General features: G+C 50.4%; 1 protein-coding gene across 1 annotated transcript in view; it reads left to right on the plus strand.

The window, feature by feature from the left end:
- The window catches only part of LOC111845810 (protein WWC2), a 33964-nt gene extending 11897 nt beyond the window's left edge, over positions 1-22067 (plus strand). Inside the window, exons 2-23 of the mRNA XM_072706994.1 lie at positions 149-258; positions 2722-2925; positions 3005-3081; positions 3185-3264; positions 4095-4224; positions 4498-4638; positions 7770-7843; positions 9174-9416; positions 9978-10067; positions 10206-10741; positions 11117-11228; positions 12230-12310; positions 12764-12850; positions 14832-15024; positions 15152-15310; positions 15475-15581; positions 16352-16541; positions 16943-17119; positions 17232-17324; positions 17538-17780; positions 18852-18979; positions 19958-22067. Of these exons, the coding sequence (XP_072563095.1) occupies positions 149-258; positions 2722-2925; positions 3005-3081; positions 3185-3264; positions 4095-4224; positions 4498-4638; positions 7770-7843; positions 9174-9416; positions 9978-10067; positions 10206-10741; positions 11117-11228; positions 12230-12310; positions 12764-12850; positions 14832-15024; positions 15152-15310; positions 15475-15581; positions 16352-16541; positions 16943-17119; positions 17232-17324; positions 17538-17780; positions 18852-18979; positions 19958-20024 (3322 nt within the window). The 3' untranslated portion in view covers positions 20025-22067. The remainder of the gene's footprint in view (positions 1-148; positions 259-2721; positions 2926-3004; positions 3082-3184; positions 3265-4094; positions 4225-4497; positions 4639-7769; positions 7844-9173; positions 9417-9977; positions 10068-10205; positions 10742-11116; positions 11229-12229; positions 12311-12763; positions 12851-14831; positions 15025-15151; positions 15311-15474; positions 15582-16351; positions 16542-16942; positions 17120-17231; positions 17325-17537; positions 17781-18851; positions 18980-19957) is intronic.
- Positions 22068-26267: the final 4200 nt, after the last annotated feature.

Here is a 26267-nt window from a genome sequence, read left to right on the forward strand (position 1 = left end):
GTGGTTGACGTCAGGTATAGCCTTGCCAATGTGCTGCTTCAATAAATTTGAGATTGTACCGCAGCATTGGTGTTCTGCTAAGCGTTTGGCTCAGTCATGGTTTTGTTCTTTGTGTAACTGACTCTTGTTCTCCTTCCCCCTCCCCCAGGCTGACGAAGCCCCTGTCGTTTGCGGACTGCGTCGGGGACGAGCTGCCATGGGGCTGGGAAGCCGCCTACGACCCCCAGATCGGGATCTACTACATCGACCACATCAACAGTGAGTGTGTTTGCTTCTTCCCTGCTGACCTGAACATGGGATCACCCTGAACTCTGCATGATTCCAAATCCATGGCACTCTTTGATGATGTCATCTGAACATTAAGCTCCACCCCCCCCCCCCCCAAGAGGCTGACAGATCCCACAGATGGGTCACATCTAAACGGGTGGGGTTGGATGTAGATTTACTGGGAAGCGTTTTGTGTTGGTGTCAGCGTTCTCTTATGAGACTTGGAAAATATGCACGCTTGAATTCCATGGAAGTCTCGTGTCCTGCCTCTGGCCGTGTATGTGTGTGTGTGTGTGGATCTTTTTTTTGTGACTAAACCAGTTCCAGACTTGATCATCCCTTTTGGCTGCAGGGTTACCTCATAGTTAGCGTTTTTAAAAATACAGTAACCTTGTTGGGTATGTGGACGGCCTTTGTGGCTTAAAGGAAGTGATTGGTGCGGGAGAAAAACCGCTATCAGGGCTTAACGAGTTAACATGGTGCCTGGAATCGAGTGGCTCTGAGTGTGTTGCCCTCCGCCGTTAGTGCTTGGAAACCCATCAAAGCGATCAGCTTCTACTCTTTGACCACTGACACACTTGAAGTCACGTGGTGGAGGGGGGGCTCTCCAGCAATAAGCCAGGCCTGGGACCCTGTGTTGTCTGATTAATTGCTGTTGCCTCCAGCCCACGTGTGCCGCCCTTATCGCACTCTAGAGCGGCACCGCGCTGAGTGTAGATACGTCGTTTCCGTTTGATTACTCTGTATTATTTTAGATCGTCTGCCTCGTTTTAGACATGTGCCCCTGTTCATGAGCTGCGTGCACCACAGAGAGCCAGATGACTAACAAACTTTAACTGCATATTGGACTTCAGCACCCCGCCTCCACTCGCGTTGGGAGAGAAAAATAGTTTTATTTTCCCGTTATCGAAATTGGATCGCACTGAGGCGAATGCATTCTCCACAGCTGAAGACTTTTTTTTTTTCCCCCCTTCATTCCCAGGATGCCTTGAGTAATTTGCACTATAGCTTTGTTTATTTTGCATTTTCCCATGATACGGTAAACACATTATATTTAAATCGTGGATAGGAAGAGCCTGTATTTACAACAACGGATTTCTGGATAGATTTCTGTCCCTTATTAGCCAATTCCTGCTTAATGCTGCTTTTGTGGCGGCTGACTGGGCATAAACACACACACACAAACCTATTTCACTTGGATTGCTTCAGTAAGATGAGCTGTAAAAATTGTTTGAAATATAATTTCTTTCTCTCTGTATGTCGTCCGTCCTGGCGGGTGTCCCGCCGCGATGTTGTAGAGGTAGCGCAGTGATGTCCTTGTACCATGTCCGTTCCCTGTCAGGACCCTGCTGATAGGGCCACTTTACCCAAGACCCTGTGGTTCCTGGGGCAGGTTGCCGCTTCACACTGTCCTGAACTTGGTAACTGGACAAGTCTATGGAAGTTCTAGTTGGTCAAGCGTTTTTGCTGTGCCCTGTGTCACCGCGTTCCAGTGGTACCGCGGTTTCAGGTTTTCCAGGAACCTGGAGGTTGTGTGTTTTGCTTGGGGTTCTGAAGGTGTCTGTGCTGGTGTGCAGAAGAGCACTGGAAGGGTGCTGGGAGAGAGGCTCTGGGACCGGTGATCCTGAGTAATGCGTTGTGCCGTCAGTGGATTTACTAACAGTTACTGACAGGTGTCATGCTTGCCTAGACATGTTCGAGGCAGGTCGTTCAGAGGTGGGAAGGTGGGCACTGCCTGTCTGCACCAGCCGCTCGGGCTGATCACTCCACACCAGGAGTTGATGCCATCCTGGAAAGAGTTTGACACCGGCGATATGGAGAGAACCTCGCTTGCTCCATTCCCCAAGCCCTCTGCTTTTGTTCTCGCTGAAGACTGAGATCTGAGCTTAAGCGGAGGCCCGAAACAGCCACAGGTGAAGACAGCGATTGTGTGGAGTCTGCAAGAGCCTCAGAAATCCGGTTTATCTTCATACCAGACGATCCCTGCATTGCTGGGATACTACAGTGATCTGGGGGTTGGGAATTACCTGAGATTAACCTGCTCGCTGCCGGTGTACTCAGAGAGCGTTGGGGGGGGGAGGGGGTACAGGTCCTGCCGGTGGGTTTCTCTTGTACTTTTTCCTTTTTTGTCATACTTCCACCTCCTGGACACCTTCACGACGGCAAAATGTTCAGCGCCTGGTCATAAGGAAAAGGCATTAATGTGATGGCAGCGCGTGTTTGTTCAGCGTGGGTTTAGTGTGACACCGGGACTCCCCTTTTCCTCTATTTGTGCAGCATTAATGATTAACCTCCGTGTTCAGTGCAGGTGATTTGTTCTGAAATCCTCTGAATGTTGTTTCAAATGATGCAGAGAGGGGGTTGGCCATGCGGCCAGCCTGGGTGGAGAGAGAGTTCAGCTGTGGCCAATGAGATGAATGACCTGGTGCCACCAACCCCCCCCCCAATCTCCAGAGACCACCCAGCTGGAGGACCCCCGCAAGGAATGGCGCAAAGAACAGGAGCGCATGCTGAAAGACTACCTGGCGGTGGCCCAGGACGCACTGCGAGCCCAGAAGGAGCTTTACCAGGTCAAGGAGCAGAGACTGGCACTGGCCCTGGATCAGTATGTGCGCCTCAACGACGCCTACAAGGAGAAGTCCAGCTCCCGCACCAGCTGTGAGTATGGGAGCGAGTTTCCCTGTAGGTGTCTGACCCAGGTTCTGCAGAGCTCTGACCCAACCCTCTCTCCCTGCAGTGTTCTCCGGCTCATCTTCGAGCACCAAGTACGACCCGGACATCTTAAAAGCAGAAATATCAACCACGAAAGTGCGAGTGAGTAGCCGCCCCGCCCCCCCCGTGCCTTCCGCTCCTTGCCCATGTGAGCGGCCCCCATTTACTTGCGCGGCCGTGACTTGCGTCTCGCTCGCTTTTCCAGGTGGGCAACCTGAAGCGGGAGCTCTCGCAGATGAAGCAGGACCTCTTCTACAAGGAACAGGGCTTCGAAACCCTGCAGCAGTACGTATCGCACCTGTCCCTCGCTCACATGCGCAGGCTCCCGAGAAATCAGTGAGTGCGGTCCGTGCTTGTTATGGCCGAAGGCAGGCAGTGGCATCTCTGTACCTGCGGTGTAGCGCCTGGGGGCAGGGGGGGGCATGGGGGTGCGGTCGATAGCATCACGCTGCCGCTGTGGTGGAACGACTCGCCGATCGAGGAGGAGCCTGCTGGGCTTTGAAGGCCCATGTCGATCTGGGGAGTCTTTGGAGTTTATCAGTAACCATTCGTTTACAGTCAAATCAGTCCCTAATGTTCCCCCCCCCCCCCGCCCCCCAACCACTTTGTGTATTAATTTATATGATGTGGCTGTTGGGATGCCCAGGTGACTGGAATTGCCTGTGGTTATCAAGGAGTTCTTAAGACCTGTCAGTCGCCACCCCCCCCCCCCCCCCCCCCCACCCCCCAACACACTCTCAGCACTCAGTCATTAGCCGGTTAGCCAAGTATGAGAGATGCTGGCGAGCGAGCCAGGACTTCTGGCCCAAGAGTCCTGATGTGAAGACACAGATTGAGCCGTCAATCCGACAGGTATTCAAGGCCGGAAGCTGCTGGCGCTTTGCACTGTGGGTTTGGGTCCAGTCATGGAGACAGATACTTACTTCACAATTTTATTCGGTTTCATGTACAGCACAGCAGACTCCAGACGCACAGAGCTGTTTGCTGGGCTTCTAATTAACACGTCCTGTCAAAGATGTCTACGAGTCCCTGCAGTCTGGGTGTTCCTGAATCGTTAAATAATTGGACCTGGGCTGGAATCCATGGGATTTTAATAGTAACTGGTTGTTTTGTAGAATTGACCAAAAAATGTGCGGTGGCCAGAGTGGTTACCGTCTGAAGGAGGCCAAGGCCATCGTGAGCGAGCTGAAGTCCATCCGGCGAGCCATCAGCACAGGGGAGAAGGAGCGGCTGGACCTCATGCAGGTACCCGTGTGGGCGTCCATGGAAGGCTGTGCCAACAGGATCGACTGCAAGGGCTCTAACAGCCCACTGCTGTCCTTGGAGTACAAGCTTCTTGTGGGCATTTGCAGAAGGGGGGCCTGGGGAGGTTAATGTTCAAGCCATGAGAAGCTTCTGGAACTTTTTGTTTTGGAAACATTTCAGCAGACATTGGCCAGCTTAGGGGTGCTTTTTCTGTTTTTCACCCTTTTTCCTATCTTTTGTGCTTTTGCTTACCTCTCTGTGGGATCCATCCAGTGTCTGGCCAAGTTGAAAGGTCGCTTCCACCCGGACCAGAGTGTCGGTCGCTCAGAACCAGACCTGCGGCACCCACCCACCTCCCAAATACTGTTCCGACGCACCCTGGATGTGGGGTCCCAGACTGACGTCTCTGGAGAGGTGAGGGGAGCGGTCATTTTGAGTTTGTTTTGTGATGTTTCGTGGGGGATTTTATAGATGAGGGGCTTATCCAGTGCGATGGAGTCTGAGAATATACAAAAGGCCGAGACAAATGTGCCAACAGTCTCAGTCAATACTCATCTTGTCTTAGAGCTTGAGACGTAGAAACCCAAGGACACTGAAAAGGGACAGAATGGAATCCACCCTGGTGCTTTTTTGTGGGAATCGATCTCATTGTCATCTGGCCTCCTGGGGCTCCTCCCCTCTGCAGCATAGAACATCGCACGTACTGGCGAAAAATGTGGCGAGCAAATCTGCTGTCGTATGATCTGAGGAGATGCGCAAACCCGTCTGATTAGGAGGAAGAAGTGCCAGGCCGTGCACGTTCCCGGGAGTGCCAGGCCGTGCACGTTCCCGGGAGTGCCAACCATACAGTCAGTCACACACTGAAACATTATTAAACTTCCCTCTCTGCACAGCAGTGATAGTCATGGTTGCAGCTGTAGTTTTTTTTCTGGGATTTTTTTTTTTTAAATTTACTCCATGATCCCCCCCCCCCCCCCCCCCCCCCCCCCCCCCCAAGATCAAATGTTTACGCTAATCTGAAAACATCATTTATTTAATGTGCTTCAAAAGCAAACACAGTAGACTGCTTGCTATTAGCACTTAGTACTGCTGTGAGAATTAAGGCAATGGGAAAATCAGGTTGGTGGCTGGGCTGTGAGTCCCACAGTTATACAGCCGCCGGCCTTGTTGTCTGTCGCTCTCCCAGGAAGAGCTTGACAGTTTTGTAGTTCTGGATGGAGATGATTTTTCTGGAATTTTTGAGATTTTGTAAAATCGGGTCTTTCAGGATGTTTACTGTTGTTACAGGTGTTTGTTAGATCTATGGCAAGTCTTTGGGAGTTGTGTGATGGTTCTTTGGTGGGTCTTTGGGAGGTATTTGACGGATCTTTGGGAGGTCTTTGGGTCTTCGTTGGGTCTTTGGGAGATGTTTGAATGGTCTTCGGGACTTCAGGAGATGTATGATGGGTCTTCGCTCGTTGGGAGGTGTTTGATAGGTCGTTGGCATGTAGGGCTGCAACAACTAATCGATTTAATCGATTAAAATCGATTATTAAAATAGTTGCCAACTAATTTAATAATCGATTAGTTGGGTCTACGTTATTATACACATAAGTACAGTGGCGACCTCCTAATTTGGGAGCAGTAAGCTAACCAAAGCCGCGGTGGCAGTAAAGTACCATTAAGCTGGATGCCGACCGCCATAAAAGAAAAAAGTAAATGCACATAAACGCCATTTACGCACCTTTTAAATTTACAAAACAGCTTTTACTCACCTTTTTTAAGATCACTAATGTTAATGATATAGTTACCCACCGTTTTTACTGCTGTGCACATAGTTTACCCACCTTAAATTTCTTGTTACCACTACACCACTGCTTCATTTCTTCACGATAGAAATTTATAGTAATATCAAATGTTGACCAGTTTTTGAAGGTCTCGATCTTGTCTTTGAATCAGCCGTATTTGTACTCGTTCTTGTCATGGACTCGGGAATATTCTTATTAATAAGCCGTTTACTGTCGGATTGGATAACTAATAACTGCAACCAATGGCATTACTGCTGGCCGCATTACCCGCCCCGTCCCTTCACACACGCACATGTGTTTAAATGAACGCAGGGGAAGTCGTGGTTGTCAACACAATCAGCTATTATGGGGCTAGAAATGTGGCTACATATACCACAACGTGTTTACCCTACCATTCTATTAGGTGGGCGCCCCAAGTTAATTTTATTTAATTTCATTTTCTATATAGCTCCAGATCGCAACAGAAGTCATTTAAGGCTACCTTTCCAATAGAACAGGTTTATATCTTGTCCTTTTATTAAACAAACTAAATAGCCTTATGTTATTTATCTTATTTACAGTTCATCACTGTAGTATGCTGAAACAACTGGACACGTTTTAAAACAAAATTTGCCGCCTGCCGTTCACGGGTTTTTCGTCACCAATCGTCTTATTTGCGTTGCTCAGTAATTTTTAGCGTAAGATGCGGAAAAGGCTTTTTCTTCGCAATAAATGTTTACTTTATTTGTCCGTAATAAATGCAGACAGACTCGCTGGCGTGCTCTCTCCCCCTGTCATATATGTGTATCAACATTAAATAACATTAGACAATTATTTAATAATATTCTTAGTAGCAGCAGCGATAGTCTGTGCTTTTACATTAAAAAACTGGAGTACTGAATACATTATCTAAAGCACCATGCTGGTTGCACTTTATAAAACAAGATTTTGTGTATTTCATTACGTTGATTAAGCTGCTACAAATTATAAAAAATTTTTGTATACTCTTAATGCAGCATACATTTGTTTTTCATGTGAGTTGCTGGAAACAACTTTTGTACAAAGACAGACTGGGTTATTAAAAATTGCTGGAAATCAAATTGTTTTTTGCCCCCCCCCCCATCCGATTAATCGATTAATCGAAAAAGTAATCGACAGATTAATCGATTATCAAAATAATCGTTAGTTGCAGCCCTATTGGCATGTGTTTGCCGGTTCTTCAGTCAGTCTTTGGGCGTTTGAAAGGGACTTCGGGAGGTCTTTAGGAGGTGTTTGAAGTGTCTTTAATGGGTCTTCAGGAGGTGTGACGGTTCTTCGTCGGTGTTCAAGAGGTGTTTGATGGGTCTTTAGCGGGACACCCTATGAAACCTGGCACTGATCGTCGTATGCTGTTAGGCCCTGGGTAAGCGGCTTAGTGTGGCAGGCTTTAGAACTGGGCTCCTCGTGGCAATGCTAATTTGGGGTGGTTACTTCTAATGATATCAAATCCCTCGCTTGAAGCAGCATCATATGACGTTATTTCTCTGTGAAGAGCAAAGCTTATTGCGTGAGCAGGACGAGTGCAATGGAGACACTCAAGGAAAGGCGGAGAGGATGCCGGGACGTTTGTGTGAGCCCTGGGTGATATACAGGTGCAGTCTGGCTTGGACTGTGCGTTGAGGGTGTGATGTTCTGAGTGCTGGCTTCTCGCACCGTTTTTCTGAGTGAAGCCTGTAGATATCATCGTGGCGTAGCATTGCGGGTGGACTGCTGGTTAAATGTCTGTCCCCCCCCCCCCAGGCTGGGCTGCGCGGTGGCTCCACTCTGGCTGAAAAGGTGCGACTCAGTCTACAGTATGAAGAAGCCAAGAGAAGGTACCTGTCTGTGTTTAGTCTCTCCTCGTCTTGCGTTCCTGTTCTCGCCCCCCCCCACCCTTCCACACTGACCCTCAAGCTGCCCAGTCAGGTGCCATGAACTCCTTGCAGCTCTTGAACCAGCAATTGATTGAGTGTGACACCAGTTGTGACCTCCTGCCTGAGAGCTCTTTGATAGCGGCTGGTGTCCATCCCTGACGCCCAAGCCAGGCCCAGGGACACTCGACAGCAGGGCACCGGGCTGGAGGCCACTCTCCTGATGCCCGCTCTCTCTCTCCCAGACATTATCTTCTCCTCCTCTGCCTTCACAATGGCAGCTGAGTTGGTGTCCCAAAGATGCCCCCACCAAATCCCAAACTGACCTGTCCTCCCAGAATTGACCCTCCTTCAAATGATCCTCGTGCACCTCTGGCTTGCCTCTCATACTGGGACCTCTATAACAAAAATATATATTTGGCTGCTTCAAGCCAGGGGGGTGTGGAATTAAATATTAGAGGATTCTGACCGAAGACAAAAAAAAAGGGAAAACAGTCTTTGCTGAAGCCTTGATCAACAGCCCCCTCTGCTGGCCAGCTGTGGTATTTGCCGTTGGTCATGAAACACTTTGGCCTTTGGTTTTCATATCACAGATGTTAATTTTTTTGGAAGTGAATCTGCCAGCCGGTGCAGCTCCTCTGACACCCCCGAGTCACTGCGCTAAGTGCTTCCAGCAGGCATGGTCAGCGGTGTCTTCACTGGCTGCTGGGTTTCTGCTCGCAAGTCAACGCCCAGCCAGCAACTGCAGTCGATCGCTGCCGGCTGGATGTGGGGTGGTCTGGCAGAGTGACCCGAAAGCTGCCCGGGCAGCAGGGGGGGCGGTAGGGGAGCTTTTGGTCCGATTTGAGCTGGGAGTGACCGCGTGTGCTGGTCAGTCGTGTGCCGTTAGTTGGGTGACGGCCTAGACCAGTGATTCCCAACCCGGTCCTCAGAGACCCACAGCTGGTCCATGTTTTTGCTTCCTCCAAGCTCCTTGCCAGACGGTCAACGTTGAGCTGGGAAGAAATAAAAACACGGACTGTCTGCGGGTCCCCGAGGACCGGATTGTGAATCACTGGCCTAGACGCCAATCCAGCTGCTAACACGTTAACACACACAGGGCACATAGCAAAGTCCCTCCCCAATGTCACCCTCCTTTGTCTTTGGTTTGTATGTCTGTTTGCACTGTGATTTCTTTGTTTGGTGTGACTACAAATCAGACCTTAACTTGCTCCTGTCTTGTGTCCCTTTCCCATGCGTTTGTGTGTGCGTGTGTGTGCGTGTGTGTGCGTGTGTGTGCGTGCGCGGCGAGCAGCATGGCCAACGCGAAAATCGAGCTCGCCAAACTGGATGGGGAGGCGTGGCCGGGCGAGCTGGACGCGGAGCGTGAGCGCCTCCTGCTGCTCAACGAGAAGGAGGAGCTGTTGAAGGAGCTGCAGTTCGTCACGCCGCGCAGGCGCTCGGCCGGCGACCTGCGGCGCCTGGAGGCAGAGAGACTCCGCCTAGAGGAGGAGCTTCTGTCGGCCCGGACCACCCCCAGCCAGGCGCTGGCCCAGAGGTGAGCTACCCTCCCCGCGGTGCCAAAAGACTCTGGGGCCTGGTAGAGCTAATCGGACATAGACAGATCGTTTGCTGCTTGCAATGCTAGCCTCTTATTTAATGAGCATTCTGAGGAGTAAACACTGTAGGTTTTTTTTCTAATTGCCCTAAATTTGCATGCTAATTGTTCAGTAATTATTGTGTCCAGCATGTGGTAGATCTTAACCATGACGTATGGGTGGGAAAGTAACGGCAGCTCTGGAAGGGGGGGGGGCATTGTTGTTTTTGTCTGTAATTTGTAATTACATACAGTCGTGCTCACACTGATTCTACATATTAGCTAGACTGTAAGCACTGATAATTATACCATCGGTTTGCATAATTAATCACCGTGTAACTGCCTTGCCGCATGCCGAACAAGCTCCATTAGGAGAGGCCCGTGTTTAAGTGAAGCGCATGTGCGGCTCTTCCCCTCCCCGCCATCGTGGCACTGCTACCCGACGTAGAACAGGAAGTGATGAAGCTGCTTGCACTGAATGCTGATTGGTGCTCTCCCTTGGTCATTGTGGCGATGGGGCAGGCTGAAGGTGCAGGAGAGGCGACGGGTCTTGGTGCAGAAGCTGGAGGAATCGACCCGGCAGGCCACGGTGCTGCAGTCTCAGCTAAAGAGGTGGTTGGCGGCCCAGGGGCGGGGTTACGGGGAAAGGCCACGCCCACATTTTCGCTGTCCTCTGAGCATTCTGTCTTGAATGATGATCCTTGCCCTGATGAGCTGCCTGTCCCTGTCTATGCCCCCCCCCCCCTGCAGCCTTTCCGCCAGCACACTGTCCGTGTCGTCGGGCAGCAGTCTGGGCTCTCTGGCCTCTAGCCGCGGCTCCCTCAATGCGTCCAGCCGCGGCTCGCTGAACTCGCTGAGCTCGGCCGAGCTCTACTACAGCCCTGCGGAGCCTCCTCTGGACATCGAGCTGCTGCTGCAGGAGCGCGGCGGCTCCTACGCGCCGCCCGGCGCCATCACCACCATCCACGAGCACGAGGTGGTCCGGGGCAGCCGCGACGGCCCCGCCCCTGACCAGCCCCCCAAGTCTTTGGCCTCGCTGTCCTCGCGCTCCTCGCTGTCCTCGTTGTCGCCCCCCGGGTCGCCGCTGGTGCTGGACGCCGTCTTCTCGTCAGCACGGGACCTGCCCGTCGACTTTGGGGAGTGCGAGGCGATGGCGGCGGGCAGCGAATTCGCAGGCCTGAGTTTCTATGAGAGCCAGCCGCTGCAGGAGGTCGAGAGTGCGGACAGGGAGTCGGGGGATGCTCCGCGGCGGGGGACGCTGGCAGCTCTCCAGGAGGGAATGGCAGGTGGGCAGGAAGGGGGGCACCTGGCCGGTGGGGTGGTGGTGGGGTGGGGGGGCACCTGGCATACCTCCATATTGAGCCTTATTCTCTGCTCCATTTCTCGTCAGACATACTAAGGATCTTTTTCCAAAAGAATAACGGCTGACAGCAGAGTGGCCCAAATGGCCATCATCTTCTACCCCTGTAATTCTGTACCGGTCTGCCCCCTGCTGGCTGTCTCAAAAATAGCGTCAGAACGCAGCCATTAACCGTGCTAGTTAATGGCCTGCTAATGACTTATGGGTGTGGTTTTAAGGAGGTCTGGCTCAGCCTACAATGGGAATGATCTCCAGGAGTCATGCCGTCTTCTGCCCCCCCCCCCCCCCCCCCCCCCCCCAGGCATGGACCTGCAGAGCCCCCTGCTGGAGGAGCAGCCAGCCTGCGTGTCGGCTGCCATCTCTGACGAGTCTGTGGCAGGTGACAGTGGCGTGTACGAGGCATCGGTCAAACGGTAAGCGGCTTAGCTGCCCTGCGCCCCTCCCCCCCGGTACGGCATAGAGGCAGGCAGTCTGACGACTTTGTATCGTGATCGATCTGGAAGACATCCACGGTCTAGTTTTCTTTGCGAATTGTGTAGATCGTAATGTTTGATGTCGTGCTACTAATATTTTCAAACTTGACAGAACATTGATTGCCAGTAATAATATGGATCTATGCTACAGCACAAACCGGCAGAATGACTTCCTGTTAGGTGGTTGTCCCGACAGGCAAAATGACATCATGATTCTCTGTCACAAGGTCTCTTTCATGCGTGACATATTTTAAAAATAATTAATTGTGATCCATCTGCATTCTGAATGAGGTGCCAAAAACAGGCATTAGTCATTAGTATGGCAGAGGTCAGGCTAAACCAAGTCAGATTTTTCACAAAGTTGTTTGTAAACTTCGGGTCACGTTTGGCCCCACAGGTAATATCTGTTAATATACCATCTTAAATGGAAGTATGTGGCAAAACTTTAATATGTAAAATAGTTTCTCAGGATTTAATGACCATTTTGAGAACAGTGTCTTTAATGCGACATTGTGCTTTAAATGGTGCTAATAGATAAATCGTTAGACTTCAAACAGTATGCTTCAAAATTGGTTATGAAGGATCACAGTTCAGATTGTGTATCGTAATTGTGTGTTGAAAAGATAAGCGGTATGATTTTCTGGGACGACCACCCACCCCTGCCTAGAGTTATGGTCCATTTAGGGGTTTAGCTAGATGTTCCTCACAGGTCTATTGTGGAGAACTTTTCCACAGCTGTGAACGTCTCCTGCTCTCTGTGTGAAATCAGCTGGTGTTTCTTTAATGGATCTGAGACCGCTTTCACTGATGGCTTTGTTCCATTGAGGTTTTTCATACTCTGTCACTGCCACCAGTTTACTCATGGTGTCATTCTGACCATGAGACCAGTGCCATCTGTCTTGAGAGCTCTGTCATTGTAATAGCTGAACTCTTGTTGGCAGGTCCAATGAGGTGGAAGATCCGGCCTACACTGAGGATGAACCCGCCCCCCTGGAGGCGGTGCAACTCCAACTCGGGCTGAAGTAAGGCCCGCCTCTTAAGTCCTTTGCCACGCCCCCATCATGCATGCTAACTGTTCACCCGACCCACCTAATCTTCCCATTTAGCCCTGTCCTTTTTGAGGCCCCACCCCATTTCTCACTCCTGTTGAGGTCAGAGAAGTCTCTAAAAGGCGACGTTAACCGCGCTCCTGGTAGCACGCTTGCTGTCCTCCGTAATGATGTGAGTTTAATCGGCCTCAGGCCGGCCTACGCTCATCACACTGACGCGCAGAGTATCGCCGTCCCTGAGTGTCCCCCGGAGGCCTGCCGCACACGGACCGTGTCGCACTGTGCTTAATGACCTTATTTCCTTAAGTGGAGCAGACAGTCGCTCTCTGCACCTCCTGGGTATTGGCTCTCACACCCTCACTCGGAAAGCGGGTGGTAGACCTCGTAACTGCGCCTCCTGTGATGGGTTCCCGTCCTCTTCTGCAGGTATGACGCGGCAAACTCCGGGTTGGTCATCGTCGTCATGCAGCTGCAGTGTCAGGGTGCCGTGCTGGTTCCTCCCGGTACCAAAGTGTGAGTATGCGGACCTCCCTCGGCCACTGGGGGGCGCCCCACGTCCTGGTTTTTTTAATCAGGAGTGTGTTTGTGAATTTGATTCAGCAGTGTGAGTGTGTGGTTGTAGAGTCTCTGCATTGTGTGCAGGGAGTACGTTATTCCCCCCTGGGTGTGGCCCAAAATGTGCTGGACCACTAAAGTACCACCGCTTAGGCGCCATGCGAGGCTCTTATTTGTCGATTCCTTATGCCAATCATCTGCTAGGGGAGTCCATTCTTCAGGGCGGGGGAGTTGTTAGAGGGGTACCTGTCATGCTCACACTGGAGGTGAGTTTGGAAGAGCTAATGGTGGCTTTTTTCTTTGAGTTTTTACTCTGTGTCTCACCTGTGGAGTTTCCTTCTTGGCTGAAAGGGGTAATAGAAACTGCATTAAACTGTCCTCTTGGTGGTGTTCCTTGTGAAGACACGCGTGTCAAATTGACCAGCGGGGAGGGTGCTTTGAATTCCACATGTGCTGAAGCCTGTTCCCAAAATAAGATAAAACCTGACGGGGGAGGATCTTCTCAACTGGTAATCCAAAGCCCGCCAGCGCCGCATGTCACCAGAGAAATCGACGTGGGCCGCGGGATGCTGGGGATGGTGTAATCCAGGCTAATGATCGTGCAATGACTCATGATGTAGTGGCATCCCCCAGAGCAGCAGGTGGCGCTGTGATTAATCGGCTGAATTTTCTGCCAAGTAGCTCCTAATTAAAATCCTACCGTGTGCAGTGTTCTTGTGACATTAAGCAGAATCATTTCAGTGGAGCTTTTGTGGTGATATAAAGCTGTTCCAGGAGTACCAGGCGTGCGAATTGTACACCTACTAGTGACTTGCCCTAACGGCTGAGCCGCTGTCCCCGTGTGAGGCCTAGCTCATACTTCACTTTTCCAGTTGCAGTTTCGAGCTGCAGACGGTCGTCTGCGCGGCAGCTTATGGTCATACTACACTTGGCTGCGGCTGTGGATGGTTGCGGTCGGTGCGTGTATACAGCAGTGATGTTCCACCAGGCCAGGAGAGGACAGATGTATTGTAACAAACACAAATACAAGCAGTGTAAACTTTTATGAACTTTTATTTTAAAGTTACTAGTCAAGGCTTGGCCGGTATTATGGTAATAAGGTATACCGCGATATTTTGAAATTCTTAAGACAAAATTAGCTGGGACCCCAACCCCCACCTGCTCAGCAAATTTTACCTCCAAGATTTCAATGGTGCTGCTTTTTAGCGTTACGATATGATGTCTAGGCAGTATGACAAATTTAATATGCGGCTACCTCCAGTACTCCATATACAGCTGCTCAGCATAACTGCTACAACAACAACTATTCTTCCTCTACTCTCTAGAGGTTGACTACTGATCTGTGAAAGTCCACGCTGCCACCTACTGGAAACACCTAATCAATTATCTTGCACATGCACTGTCAGTGTGCACGGATGCACAAGGTTTCTGCTAGGCATAAATATCTAGGATACATGCACGCCGTCCGCAGCCAGCCCCATATGACGAAATTTACATCACGTCCCCTGATCCGCAACCGAAAGCGCACGCGGAAAAGTACGAAGCGTGAATTGGCCTTGAGCGTGGTGAGTTCCAGGTGTCCTACATAGTGGGGCCGTAAATCACAGGGGGCAAAACTGGAATCCCAGAGCACGACGAGGGACGGCAGAGATTAATGTGCCGTGTGGCAGATTTCCTGACTAAGCTGTACGAGCTTCTGGGGACAGCTGTGCGACTCCTCTCCCGTAACGGGGTCTCGAGGCGTCGGTGTGCTGCAGAGTTTTCGTGTGCGAGAGATGGCGCCCTAAGAGGGTGTCTGCGCCTGCACCCAGGTGAGGACAGGGAACCGGCTTTTGGGTTCCCAACGGGACTCGTAAGGGAGGCCGTTCTCACTGTATCCGATAACTGGATGTGTAACTCTCCATCTAAGTTAGCGCTCTGACACGCCCCCTTCTGGCAGGTATCTGCGGCTCGTCCTGCTCCCCTCCTCCAGCGACGCCAGCTGCCTGTTCCGCACTCGGGTGCTGAGCCTCGCGGAGGGCATGACCTTCAGCGACATCTTCCGGGCGTCCGGCACCTGGGAAGCGCTTTGGTGCAAGACTCTGCGGGTGGACCTGTGCCGCGTGGGCCAGTCACGGCAGGAGGAGTGCCTGGTGAGTGCTGCCCCCCCCCAGTGCTGGGGATTGCCCCCCCCCCATTTAAGGATTAAGGATTGCCTCCTTTGGTGTTGGGGATCAGCCCCATATCCCAGTGTTCAGTTCCTGTCTTGGTCTGTTGCAGGCGGGGGCACTTGTCAGCCTGACAAACCTGCAGCTCACCGGGGACCTGTCCACTCAGTGGTACGAGTTGCATGCCCACAGAAGGAGCAAGGAGCTACGAGAGGACAGGCCTGTCCCCCGTGAGGGGGGGCAGCACACCTGTGGGGGTGCCGTGGACCTGGTAGGTTCCAGACTGCATCTCCTTCTATCCACGATGTGAATGGGTGTTGCAGTCATTTGTGAACAGGTCAGCCTTATGGCTCAAAGTATGGAGTCACTGATCCAGTACTGTGTGTGTGTGTGTGTGTGTGTGTGTGTGTGTGTGTGCATCCCTCCTTCCCCCAGGATGCGGTGTCGGCCCTCCTGCAGAGGACCTCCACGGAGCTGCAGGCAGTGGAGCAGGAGCTGGCCCAGGAGGAGAGGGAGAGCCAGCTGGGGGTGGGGGAGGAATGGTATGGTCCCCACCCATGTAATCTATCACTGTGTCCCCTCGCTGTCCCAGTCCCTCCTCCTTTGGTCATCTATCATGGTGTCGTTTCACTGTCACAGCTCCCCCCCCCCCCGGTCACCTATCATGGTGTCCCCTCACTGTCACAGCTCCCCCCCCCCCCACCCCGGTCACCTATCATGGTGTCCCCTCACTGTCAGAGCCCCGCCCCCCACCCCGGTCACCTATCATGGTGTCCCCTCACTGTCAGAGCCCCGCCCCACCACCCCGGTCACCTATCATGGTGTCCCCTCACTGTCAGAGCCCCGCCCCCCACCCCGGTCACCTATCATGGTGTCCCCTCACTGTCAGAGCCCCGCCCCCCACCCCGGTCACCTATCATGGTGTCCCCTCACTGTCACAGCTCCCCCCCCCCACCCCGGTCACCTATCATGGTGTCCCCTCACTGTCAGCCCCGCCCCCCACCCCAGTCACCTATCATGGTGTCCCCTCACTGTCAGAGCCCCCCGCCCCGGTCACCTATCATGGTGTCCCCTCACTGTCAGAGCCCCGCCCACCACCCCGGTCACCTTTCATGGTGTCCCCTCACTCTCACAGCCCCGCCCCCCCCCCACCCCGGTCACCTATCATGGTGTCCCCTCACTGTCAGAGCCCCGCCCCCCACCCCGGTCACCTATCATGGTGTCCCCTCACTGTCAGAGCCCCGCCCCCATCAGAGGTCTTGTCCGGCTCCTCCTGCTCACTGTAACGTTATGGTTTCGTACTCACTTCCAGGTTGGAGATGCTGGGAGAAAAGGGGGAGGTGGAGGTCGAAGGAGAGGAGGAACAGGAGGAGGAGGAGGAGGAAGCTCTATTGGGAGATGCCTGTGGTGACCAACACTATAAAGGGGAAGATGAGATTGCAGAGAGAGAAGGAGACAGCAGCCAGGAGAGGAAGCCCACAGGTGCTGGAGGACCAACACTGGTGAGCAGTAACCCTCTGCCTGGCTTGGGGGGCTGGGAATTGAAAAACACACGTTGCTTTTAACTGCCACACTACTCTGGGAGCTTCCAGGGTGAAATCATTTTGCCTGGGGGGGAGTGACTATTAAAGTCCCATGTTGCGGCCAATAAAAACGGTCAAATAAATTTCATTAGGAGAAAAACAAGGTAATTCCTCGGTCGGCAACCTCCATGATGGGGGCCCAGTGGGGGGGCAGCAACAGTTGGAGGTCAGCTGTTCAGATCCACGGGGGCACATGGGGCGGTCTGGGGAGGGTGGGGCTTTGTGGCAGTGTGAGTTCTGTCTGTACAGGGTGGGAGTAGCCAGACAATCTCTGATGTGGTGTGTGTGTGTGTGTGTGTGTGTCCATCTCTCCCTCCCAGGTGGACAAGGAAACAAACACAGAGGAGGCAGTGCCAGAGGAGGGGGGGGCAGCGGTGCGGCCCAAGGAGCGTGGGGGGGGGGGGCCTGGGCCCAGGCAGAGGGCCTTTGCACGGAACAGCTCAGTGATGCGCTCCCACACCTTCTCCCCTGGGGAGCGCAACCAGTACATCTGCAGAGTGAGTGACCCCCCCAGCTATCGCCCGCCCCCTGTCCCGGAAGTGCCACCTCAGGACGGCGGGTGTTTCTCCAGCTGTGTCATACGTGTCTCTCTCCCGTCTTCCGTCGCAGCTGAGCCGCAGCGACAGCGACAGCTCCACGTTGTCCCGGAAGTCTCCTTTCATCCGAAATGCTTCAGAGAGACGGAGCCTGAGAGTCAAACAGGTACGGGCAGCGTTCTTATGATACAATGGTTGCATCCCTCAAGCGACTTGCACCGAGCCGCAGCTTGATGCTGGACTCTGTCATGGTGCTACACAGCTGCTGGATTTGTGCCGACCTCGGTGGTACCGTAAGCGGATCCCGATGGTGGATCAGCTTCTGCCGCTGCTACGTTGCCTCTCATTGTGTGACCTGTTGTTCCCCCCCTGTCCCCAGACCATCCGACAGCCCACGCTGCGAGGGCCGGTGGCAGACCGCCCAGCACGGACCTCTCTGGACCTGGAGCTGGACCTCCAGGCCGTGAGGACCCGTCAGAATCACCTGGAAGAGGAGCTGCGGCGGCTGCGTGAGCTGAAGATGCGGCTGGAGGCTCTGAAGGCGCGCGGGGAGACGGAGCTGCCCTTCGCCGTGCTGGAGGATGAGCGATTTCACAGGCTGCTCCAGCAGGCCGAGAAGCAGGCCAGTTCCCGCCCTGGGTGCCGCTCACTCTCTGACCACTCCCACTTCCTGACCATGCTTAGTCTGACCACTCCCACTTCCTGACCATGCTTAGTCTGACCACACCCCTTTCCAGTTACTGATACTGTCTGATCGTGGGTGCGTTCGACTTGGGCTTAGGTCTGTCTGCAGCTGACGGGACGTGGAGCGAGATCTGCCGGCGGCTGCAGGGGTGGAGTATAAACTGACTGCAGCCAAGTCGGACAACTTCTACTCCTCGTAGTGTGCGAGACCTGACTGCAATGGCAGCACTACCAGAAGGGTGTAGATAAATCTATACAAATATCACCTGCATGCACATTACTTCTTTTACAATAACCAACTCCTGATCCAAAATGTTAGCGGTGAAAAAATATACTATTGTGTATAGTGGCCCTGTGAAAAAAGATAGTTGCCAGGAAAAAGATTAAATACACTTATTAAATACATTTACTTCAAAGTTTTTATTGTCATGTACAGAGTACAATGCAATTCTTACTTGAATGCCTTCTTCACTGACTGGACGATTAAACAAATAAAGCAGCACAACATTACAGTAACTAACAATAAATAAACCACTTACGTGTACTATTAGAGCATTTATGTCATTTACTTAAACTTTATTTTACCAGGTAAATTAACTGAAAACCAGTTCTCACTGCTTTACGTGAAATAGTAGATTAGCATAGGAACTTCCTGGGAGACAAACGTCATGCGTGTAACTAAACTGTTCAGCCAATAAGGGCAAAGGTGTGTCGTCACGGAGGCGGTTCCAGTTTGTGCAGCCGGGTGAGAGGTGCTGCACGATCTGTCTCAAGTCGTCTTGCTCTCGCGAGGTTTTTGTACCATGTGACATGGTGACGCGTGGTGACGTTTTCCAGTGCCAGCTGAAGTCGGACAAAAAAAAATCTAACCATGATGCATTGCTTTAAGCCAGCGCTGTAAGCGGCTGCATGAAGTCGAACGCACCCCATGTTTCCAGGTTGCCGCCTCCCACTTCCCAGTGTTTTTGACTCCTCTTCTTATCCGTCTCCTTCCCTGACCACCCCTTAGGCGGAGCAGTCAAAGGAGGAGCAGAAGCAGGGCTTGAAGGCAGAGAAGCTTCTGAGGAAGGCCTCCAAGGACGTGTGTCGTCTGCGGGAGCAGAGCCAGAAGGTGCCCCTGCAGGTGCAGTCGTTCAGGTGAGTGCGTCTGGTTCCTTCCCAGCCAAATAGTTTTGGGGTCAGATTACACAAGCATAAAAATCTGCCTTTTTCATAGAACATTAATTATCTCACAGCTTCGATACCACAAAGGCCAGATGTCCCAGCATGCCGTGTGTTTTAAGGTCAATAGGAAGCCAGGCCATGTAACCGCTCACCTCTGGGCAGGACCTGACAGATTGGTTAAACGGTGCCTCCAGTGAAGACCCAGCGTGTGGCATCACCATAGTAACAGCAGTGACCTGGCATTTGGTCTCGTCTCTCCCTTCGCCACGGGGGGCAGGGGGTCCAGGCCGCGTTCCAGTTCCGGGCGTCTTTGTGCCGCCGCGCCGCTGCAAGCCGCCCGCTGTCTCGGCTTTGGTGCAGCCGCGGGGGGGTGGATTGGCGAGCATAGCAGGGTGCCCTGTGAATTACGGGCACTGGATGGCCGCCCCTCACGCCGTGTGAACGCCTCAGCCCCTCCCCCCACCGCATGCTGATAATGGGGGTGCTTTTAGGTGTGGAAGCAGTGGTCTGAACGCCCCTCTTACAAGGGCATCTCTGTTCTGTTTACCCATGTGACAAATTAAGGCCCACTCCTACACGCTGGAACAGCAGAACCCCCCCCCCCCCAGCACTATGCTGTAACCCCCCACCCCCAGGCATGTTCAGGAATCACTCAGATTAACAGGGATTCATTTGGAGTATAAGAGGCCCAAATGTGAGGTGTCTGCCTCATATTTCACAGTGAGACCCCCCCGGGGTCAATGGAAATAACCTCTTGCTCCTGTGAATTACCGTTTATGTAACCCACCCCCCAGCCCCCCCACCTGAGATTATTTTTAGTATTATTTGTGTTTTGATTTTTTTCCTGGCTAAATTCATCTGGGCAGGGTGAGTTAATTGTCATGGAGACATAACATGTGACATTAAAATTGGTACCCATCCCTAATGGTCTGCCCCCCCCCCCCCCCACAGGGAGAAGATGGCCTACTTCACAAGAGCTAAGATACTCATACCCTCACTACCTGCAGATGATGTATGATCCTGTTTATAGAAAATATCAAAGTATTTTTTCCACCTTTATAGCAGAGTATTTTTTAATAGTGTAGCCCCTACAATTAAAACGAAAAAAAAAAAAAAGATTCTAATAGTTTTACACCATAGATGTATTTATATAAGTTGTAATTGAAACTATCATGTTAAAAAAAGGCTTTCTTTTTTTAAGAGAAAACCAAAGTAGATTTTGGTACATGTCTGTGATAATGACTTGTCTGTACAGTTTGTGTACACACGTCATGATGTATTTTGTAAAGTTGAGTCGCACGGAACAAACTGAGACGGCCACAGCCTGCGCCAGTGCTCTTTGTCGCCCCCTGGTGTCCGACACGAGGACTGCAGTGTGGGTGAGAGTGTCAGTGTTAAGTCTGGGGTGTGAATGTGGGAGAGGTGAGGCTGCCTTGCCTTCTGTTTGAATAATGAAGCCCAGCCCCACCCACCCCCCCCCCTTTTTAATCAAAACATCAAAACGAAAGACATACTTTGTGAATGTATACCATGGTCCTGTTGGTCTTTTTGTTACTGCACTGATCTCTACGTCCTGTTTTTTATTTTTTGTGACGTTGCACATTTTACAGAAGCCTCTCCACTTGGTCAGTATTCTGTCTGCTAGCGTAATGCCACATTAGCATAAATCCCATTAGCTAAAATCATAAGTCATTTCCTGTCCTGTGCCTGTTGAAGCTGCACTGTTCTTTTCATAAAGGGTGCGAGAACTCGTGTAGCTGTGTGCTTAGGAGATGTTCTGTCGCAGACAGTTCCACATGGCGATTTTTATTTTTTTTTCCCAAATAACAAGCGGGGGCACACGAAGCAGGCGGGGACTGTTTGAAATTCCGCCTCCTGCCTAGAACTTTCCACATGAAGGATGTCCAGAGAAGAGAAGAAATCCTGCAAATTAGTACCATGTTGTCGACATTGAGATATTTATTTTTACACTGCAAATTTGTATTAGGACATAACCGTTTCTTGATTGTTTGACAGAGACCTTTTTTCCCTCCATCTGAACAGCAGGCCTGATCTGATTGGCTGGCTGTGAGCATGTATTGCTGTAATCCTCTTTTTTTTAAGTCTGTTTCTCAGTTCGTCGTTTCATCTGGAATAAACAAGCACTGTTTTTTGTTGCTGGTCTAACCTGCAAGGCTGAGTGCTAAAGAACAACAAGGACCTGTTTTTCCCTCGTTTTTTTTTTAAAAGAAAAAACAGATGACGAGAACAGAAGATGGTGACAGTTTCTTAGTAATGTGAGGTGCTCACGCTGCGTGTACTTGCAGGCCCGGGTGCCTGTCAAAGTCTTTCTTTGTCCACGCTGTGCCCGTCCTGCTTGGCCAACCCCCTCCACAGCGCCCCCTGATGCCATTCACAAGAATTGTTTGAGCATCATGTAAGGAATATTTAAGAGCAAAGTGAGGGTGCCTATTTTGTGGTGGGGGTATTTGGCAGTATCTGTTCTCTCCTATCCTTCCCCCCTTATTTATTTGGTGTATTTATGTGTAGTTATGTACAGCTGACTTCTAGAGCTTTTTTTTTTAATTGTCAACGCTCATGTTTAATGTTCTCTGTGATGGAACTGGTGTAAGAGCAGATCAGTCCCTTTTAGATGTCGTGCTGTCACTAAAATTGTCGCTGTGGTCTTTACGCAGTTCGTGTCTGAATGGGTCCGTGGTGTTTAAATAACCCACCTCTGTCTCATTCGGCTGTTAGTGCTCATTTGCTCCGATGGTGCATAAAGGTGACACAGATCCCACTTAATAGTAAGGGACCTGTCCGAGTTTTTCTGTCTGTGTGCACATCCCCATCGTCCTCCTCTGAATCCTTTTTAGTGCTTCTGGCTCCACAGTCGGCGATTCTGACTTCGGCTGTGGTTTTAAATCAGTATTTAAATCCAAATTGAATCACCATCGGAAACGGTGTGGGGGGAAAAAAGGGCAGGCTAGTCCCCATGACGATGTTTTATTTAATCTTTGTTGAGGAAATAGGCATGGACCTTATTTTGATTCTGAATAAAACTCACTACCCTCTGTGAAAAGTGTCTTTCCCTTTCTGTGATTTATTGCTGAAAGTTGCAGAGACATCTTCCTTATAGTATCAGTGTGGTATCAGTGTTTGACCCCAAATCTTTTATCCGTCGAACAAAAACAACAACAAAAAATACTTTCAGCTATTTAAATATTGAGTTCAGTTCTTACTGGTAAGTGCATGATGTGTAATACTTAACTGACTTCGAAAAAAGCCGAATGTGTGAAAAATTCGGACGTGAATGAAATCATCCCTTGATAATTTGCCTGATGCCTGAAATGTGTATTTGCCCGTTTGGCTTGGGCATAGTCACGCTTTTCCTTTCAGTGGTCAGTAGCCCTTGAGGATCTGCTGGCCGTTATCACACAGGGAACTAGTCAAATGCACCGAAAACACTTTGACTCGAGGGAAATAAAACCCTGGCCTTTTGATTAATGCCTCGCTGTTTTCTAACCTCAGAATAAATGGAGCTGCGACTGGGCTCCATGACGAGCCGGGCGGATTAGTGCATTTGTTTAGGAGAGGAGTGCAGAATGATTTATGGATGCCAGTATGCAGCCAGTTAACCCATGTGCCCTTTTTCCTCGTTCCAGTCACTGGGTAAAACGAAACAAACTGCCGAAAAGAAACCCAGAAAGTCGCCGCTAGTTTTAATATATATAAATAATCCCTCTCAGATCACAACCTCTCATTTGCGCCATGCTGGGTTTATATCACATAGAAATTGCCGCCATTAGAATCAGCTTCCCCAACGGAACTGCCAGGAGCCTTTAATGTTTCAGAATCACCCGGCAGCATGAAGCCCCCAGCAGGCAGTGCCCCCTGCTGTCCAACTGAGCCAATTGCGCCTGTAATTGACAGGAAAATGCGGATCCTGCTAGGAAGTCGCAGTGAGGGGGGGTGGAATTGTCAAAGTCCCATACAAGCAGGCTAACAAAGTGTGATGGGGAAAGGAACATTAATTCAAAGTTAGTTGTCATGTATCCTCATCTATTGGGGCAGTTGTTTGTGAAATGTGTTTTGATTCCAAAGGCTTTTGTAATGGGTCTGGAATGTGGCCAGACTGAGGGTCCATAATTCACACACTTTGTTCAAAGCTGCCTTGTCCCTGCTTCACAACTTGTAAATCAGTTACTTCGACTGGCAAGTCAGCGGGGCAGCCATTCCTCAGCGTGCGCGCTGTTATTTCCGCTTTTAATCACCGTCTCTTCAAGGTTGTCTGCCTCTCACAGGTGATCCTCCAACTGAAATCCCCGAAACTGCAGTGATTCTGCATAATTTAGTCCTCCTGTTATCAGAACCAGCCATTTTCAAATACAGCCAATACCAGTGCTGTGCAATAAGCTTCTGTGAATTCCCCAGCAAATTTAGAGCGTAACGTTACCAGGGTCACCGCCAACAGAACCTCCGCACAGCAAAGTCCACCCCACTGTTCCTCTGCCCAGCTTCCATGAGGTTTGTGTCATAGGTGACAGTAGGACACACTACATTTCTGCCTGTCACCGTCACACGGCTGTCCTAGCTGCATTCCGGATGGTAACGGTCCAGATGACGTCGGCTTCTTGGAGACCCCAGCAGGACCAGAACTGCCTCCTGTGGGCCATGCGGGGGACCACTTTCATGAGTTAACCCAAAATTGGTCTTGACTGCACTGTTTATCCTCCGATTATCCCCCACTAACTTAGGGAAGCCTCGATTTGGACCCTCAGAGCTTCTGTTCCTCAGCCCAAAACCACCGCAGCCCAGCTGAAGGCTGTGGGACGCAGTTTGGTGGATTTGCTGCAGGCTTTTGTCTTTGTGAGGAGAAATGGGAGTAAAAACAAAAGTTGATGGGGTAAATATCTGCACGGCAGGATTTTGGCCATATTGGGTTGTAGGTGACCCGCTGTTAAATCCACGTGCTGGTACTATCAAGATTTTGTTGCTGGGTTTAATCTTTTTGTCCTACATCTTACAGCTTTCCCCCACAATCCTGCAAGAACAAGAAGTTGGAAGAGAAATAGATGGACCATATGTCTGTGTAGGTTCTCAGTCGTCTAGGACATGATCATCTTAAGGGGTTGAATCGAAGGCAACGGAGTTTCTTTTTCGATTTATTGAAGTCCTTTCATCTCTCTTCCAAAAGGCTTCTTCGGTTCTAAAAGGCTGAGGGGAAGTTCCAGGTATTTTTCTTCTAGTGGGGTTGTCACCTTGAAAGTGGTTGTTGACCCACCCTGTTGTCCAGTGGGTCATTAGGGTCTTTTTGGGCCTAGGTGACCCGCTGTTAAACCCATGTGCTGACACTATCATGATTTTGTTGCTGGGTTGAATCTTTTTATCCTACATCTTACCATTTTCCCCACGATCCCGTAAGAATAAGCAGTAAGAGTAAGTCACATGACCTTAGCGACCCGATGGACAGCAGGTCGGGTCAATGACCACTTTCAAGGTGACAAGACCCCCCCCCCCCCCATCAGACTTTTAGAACTAAAGAAGCCTTTCAGATGAATGGACCTTATGGTTTTATACATTTATATCGGGGCAGTATAGCAGGAATTGTCCAAGGACATGGACTCTACAGCTTAAGTTCACTATTCAGTGATCCTTATAAGCTTAACCTGCACTACACTATGTGTAAATAGGGTCTGATGAGGTAACTTCCTGTAACTAATGTTGATATCTTCCCCCAATTCATCACCACCTCTTCGATTTATTATTTGTGAGAGAAGTTTATGTCAGACAAAATCACAGCAAGATATGAACAATGCTGCACCGGTGTTTTTTTTTTAAATGTAATCCATCTGGTCCTTTGTAAACAGAAACCTAACTCAATTGTTTCCAGCAGCGTCTCAGCTCTTGAATAATAAAACCACTAGGCTCTTACTTCAGATGCCGCTTAACTTTGTTTAAGGCGCCCAGATGGAAGTGATAGCAGTTTCAATATGCTGGGGTAGCGGAGGTTTGAAATGGCACCGTCAAATGCCATCAGCAGCAGACGGAAGCATGGTCGAGAGGCAGGGGCCCGCGGCGGCGCGGCCAGGTTGCCATGGTGACGCGCGCGCCGCGTTCGGTCTTCGCGAGCAAATTTATAAATGCGTTTTAGCTCCAAAACGAAAAACATGAAAAACGAACGTGATTCGCCAAGAATCGGTAAGAATGAAAGGAGCCACCACACTATTTCAAAATAAAACTACTTCCAGCTAAGAGCTAGGCTATTCACTTAAACCCTTATTCTCAAATCATTACATGTCGAGATTTCAAAAATATATATAATTTAGAAATGTTTCTCCTAAATCGAGCATCTATAGTGAAATTGTGCTAAATTCATAGCAGTCAAACAGGCTCTAGCGCCGCAGTGGTGAGATTTTCTGCGAGGGTGCGGGGTATCGCGCCTTTGCAGGGGGCTGTGGGACCGGCGGAGCGCTTGGCCAACCGGGGGTTTCGCTGGTTGATAAGCTGTCTGGCTGCTGGCTCTACCATTTCTTTTAAAATGATAGTCTATTATATCGCAAAAAAGGTGACATGAATTTCTGTTTTTATTGAACCCACAAAGCCATTTCAGGCTCTTGAAGCGTAGGAATAGTGAGTCCCGCCAGAAAACTCCAGACTAAAATTGTGTTTTTTCGGTATGGTATAATGCTTTAGTCCATTTTCATACAATCATTTATGATTTACTTTAATTCCAGGTAAACTGCAGATTTCCCGGACTCCTCGGCCGAAATTTGCACAATATTTTACAGCTAAAACGTCAAGCATCTGGATTCATTTCAGGAACAGTTTATTCGTGTCACGGTGCCTATTAAGCCATCCCGTTAAACTGATGCATAAATCACGTTATGTTTCTTTTGGCAGCCGTTCTTACCCCCGCGCGTATATTTAGTGCCAAACGAACCTGCAATAGTGGTGTTATGCTGCCATCTACTGGTACAATATATTTCCATCGAAATACTCCGCCGTGCTCCATGAAGTTCGGCGTTTTTCTCCGCGGGCCGTATCGGGATATTCCTCGAGTCTTCCTTTGAATTGGGAGCAGTGGCGGAGCTAGACTTTTATTTAAGGGGTGGCCAAAGGGTGAGCGAGGGTTTCTCAGAGGGGTCCATATAAATATGATAAATGAAGGAAAAAAATACAACAAACATTTACAAAATCATAAAGACCAAGCCTAATCTAATTAATTAAATTAATCTAGGTAGCTAATTAAACCCTCACATTACAGTATAGTGAAGTTGAT

This window comes from Paramormyrops kingsleyae, chromosome 25 (assembly GCF_048594095.1).
Source record: "Paramormyrops kingsleyae isolate MSU_618 chromosome 25, PKINGS_0.4, whole genome shotgun sequence".
In the NCBI taxonomy this organism is placed as follows: Eukaryota; Metazoa; Chordata; class Actinopteri; order Osteoglossiformes; family Mormyridae; genus Paramormyrops; species Paramormyrops kingsleyae.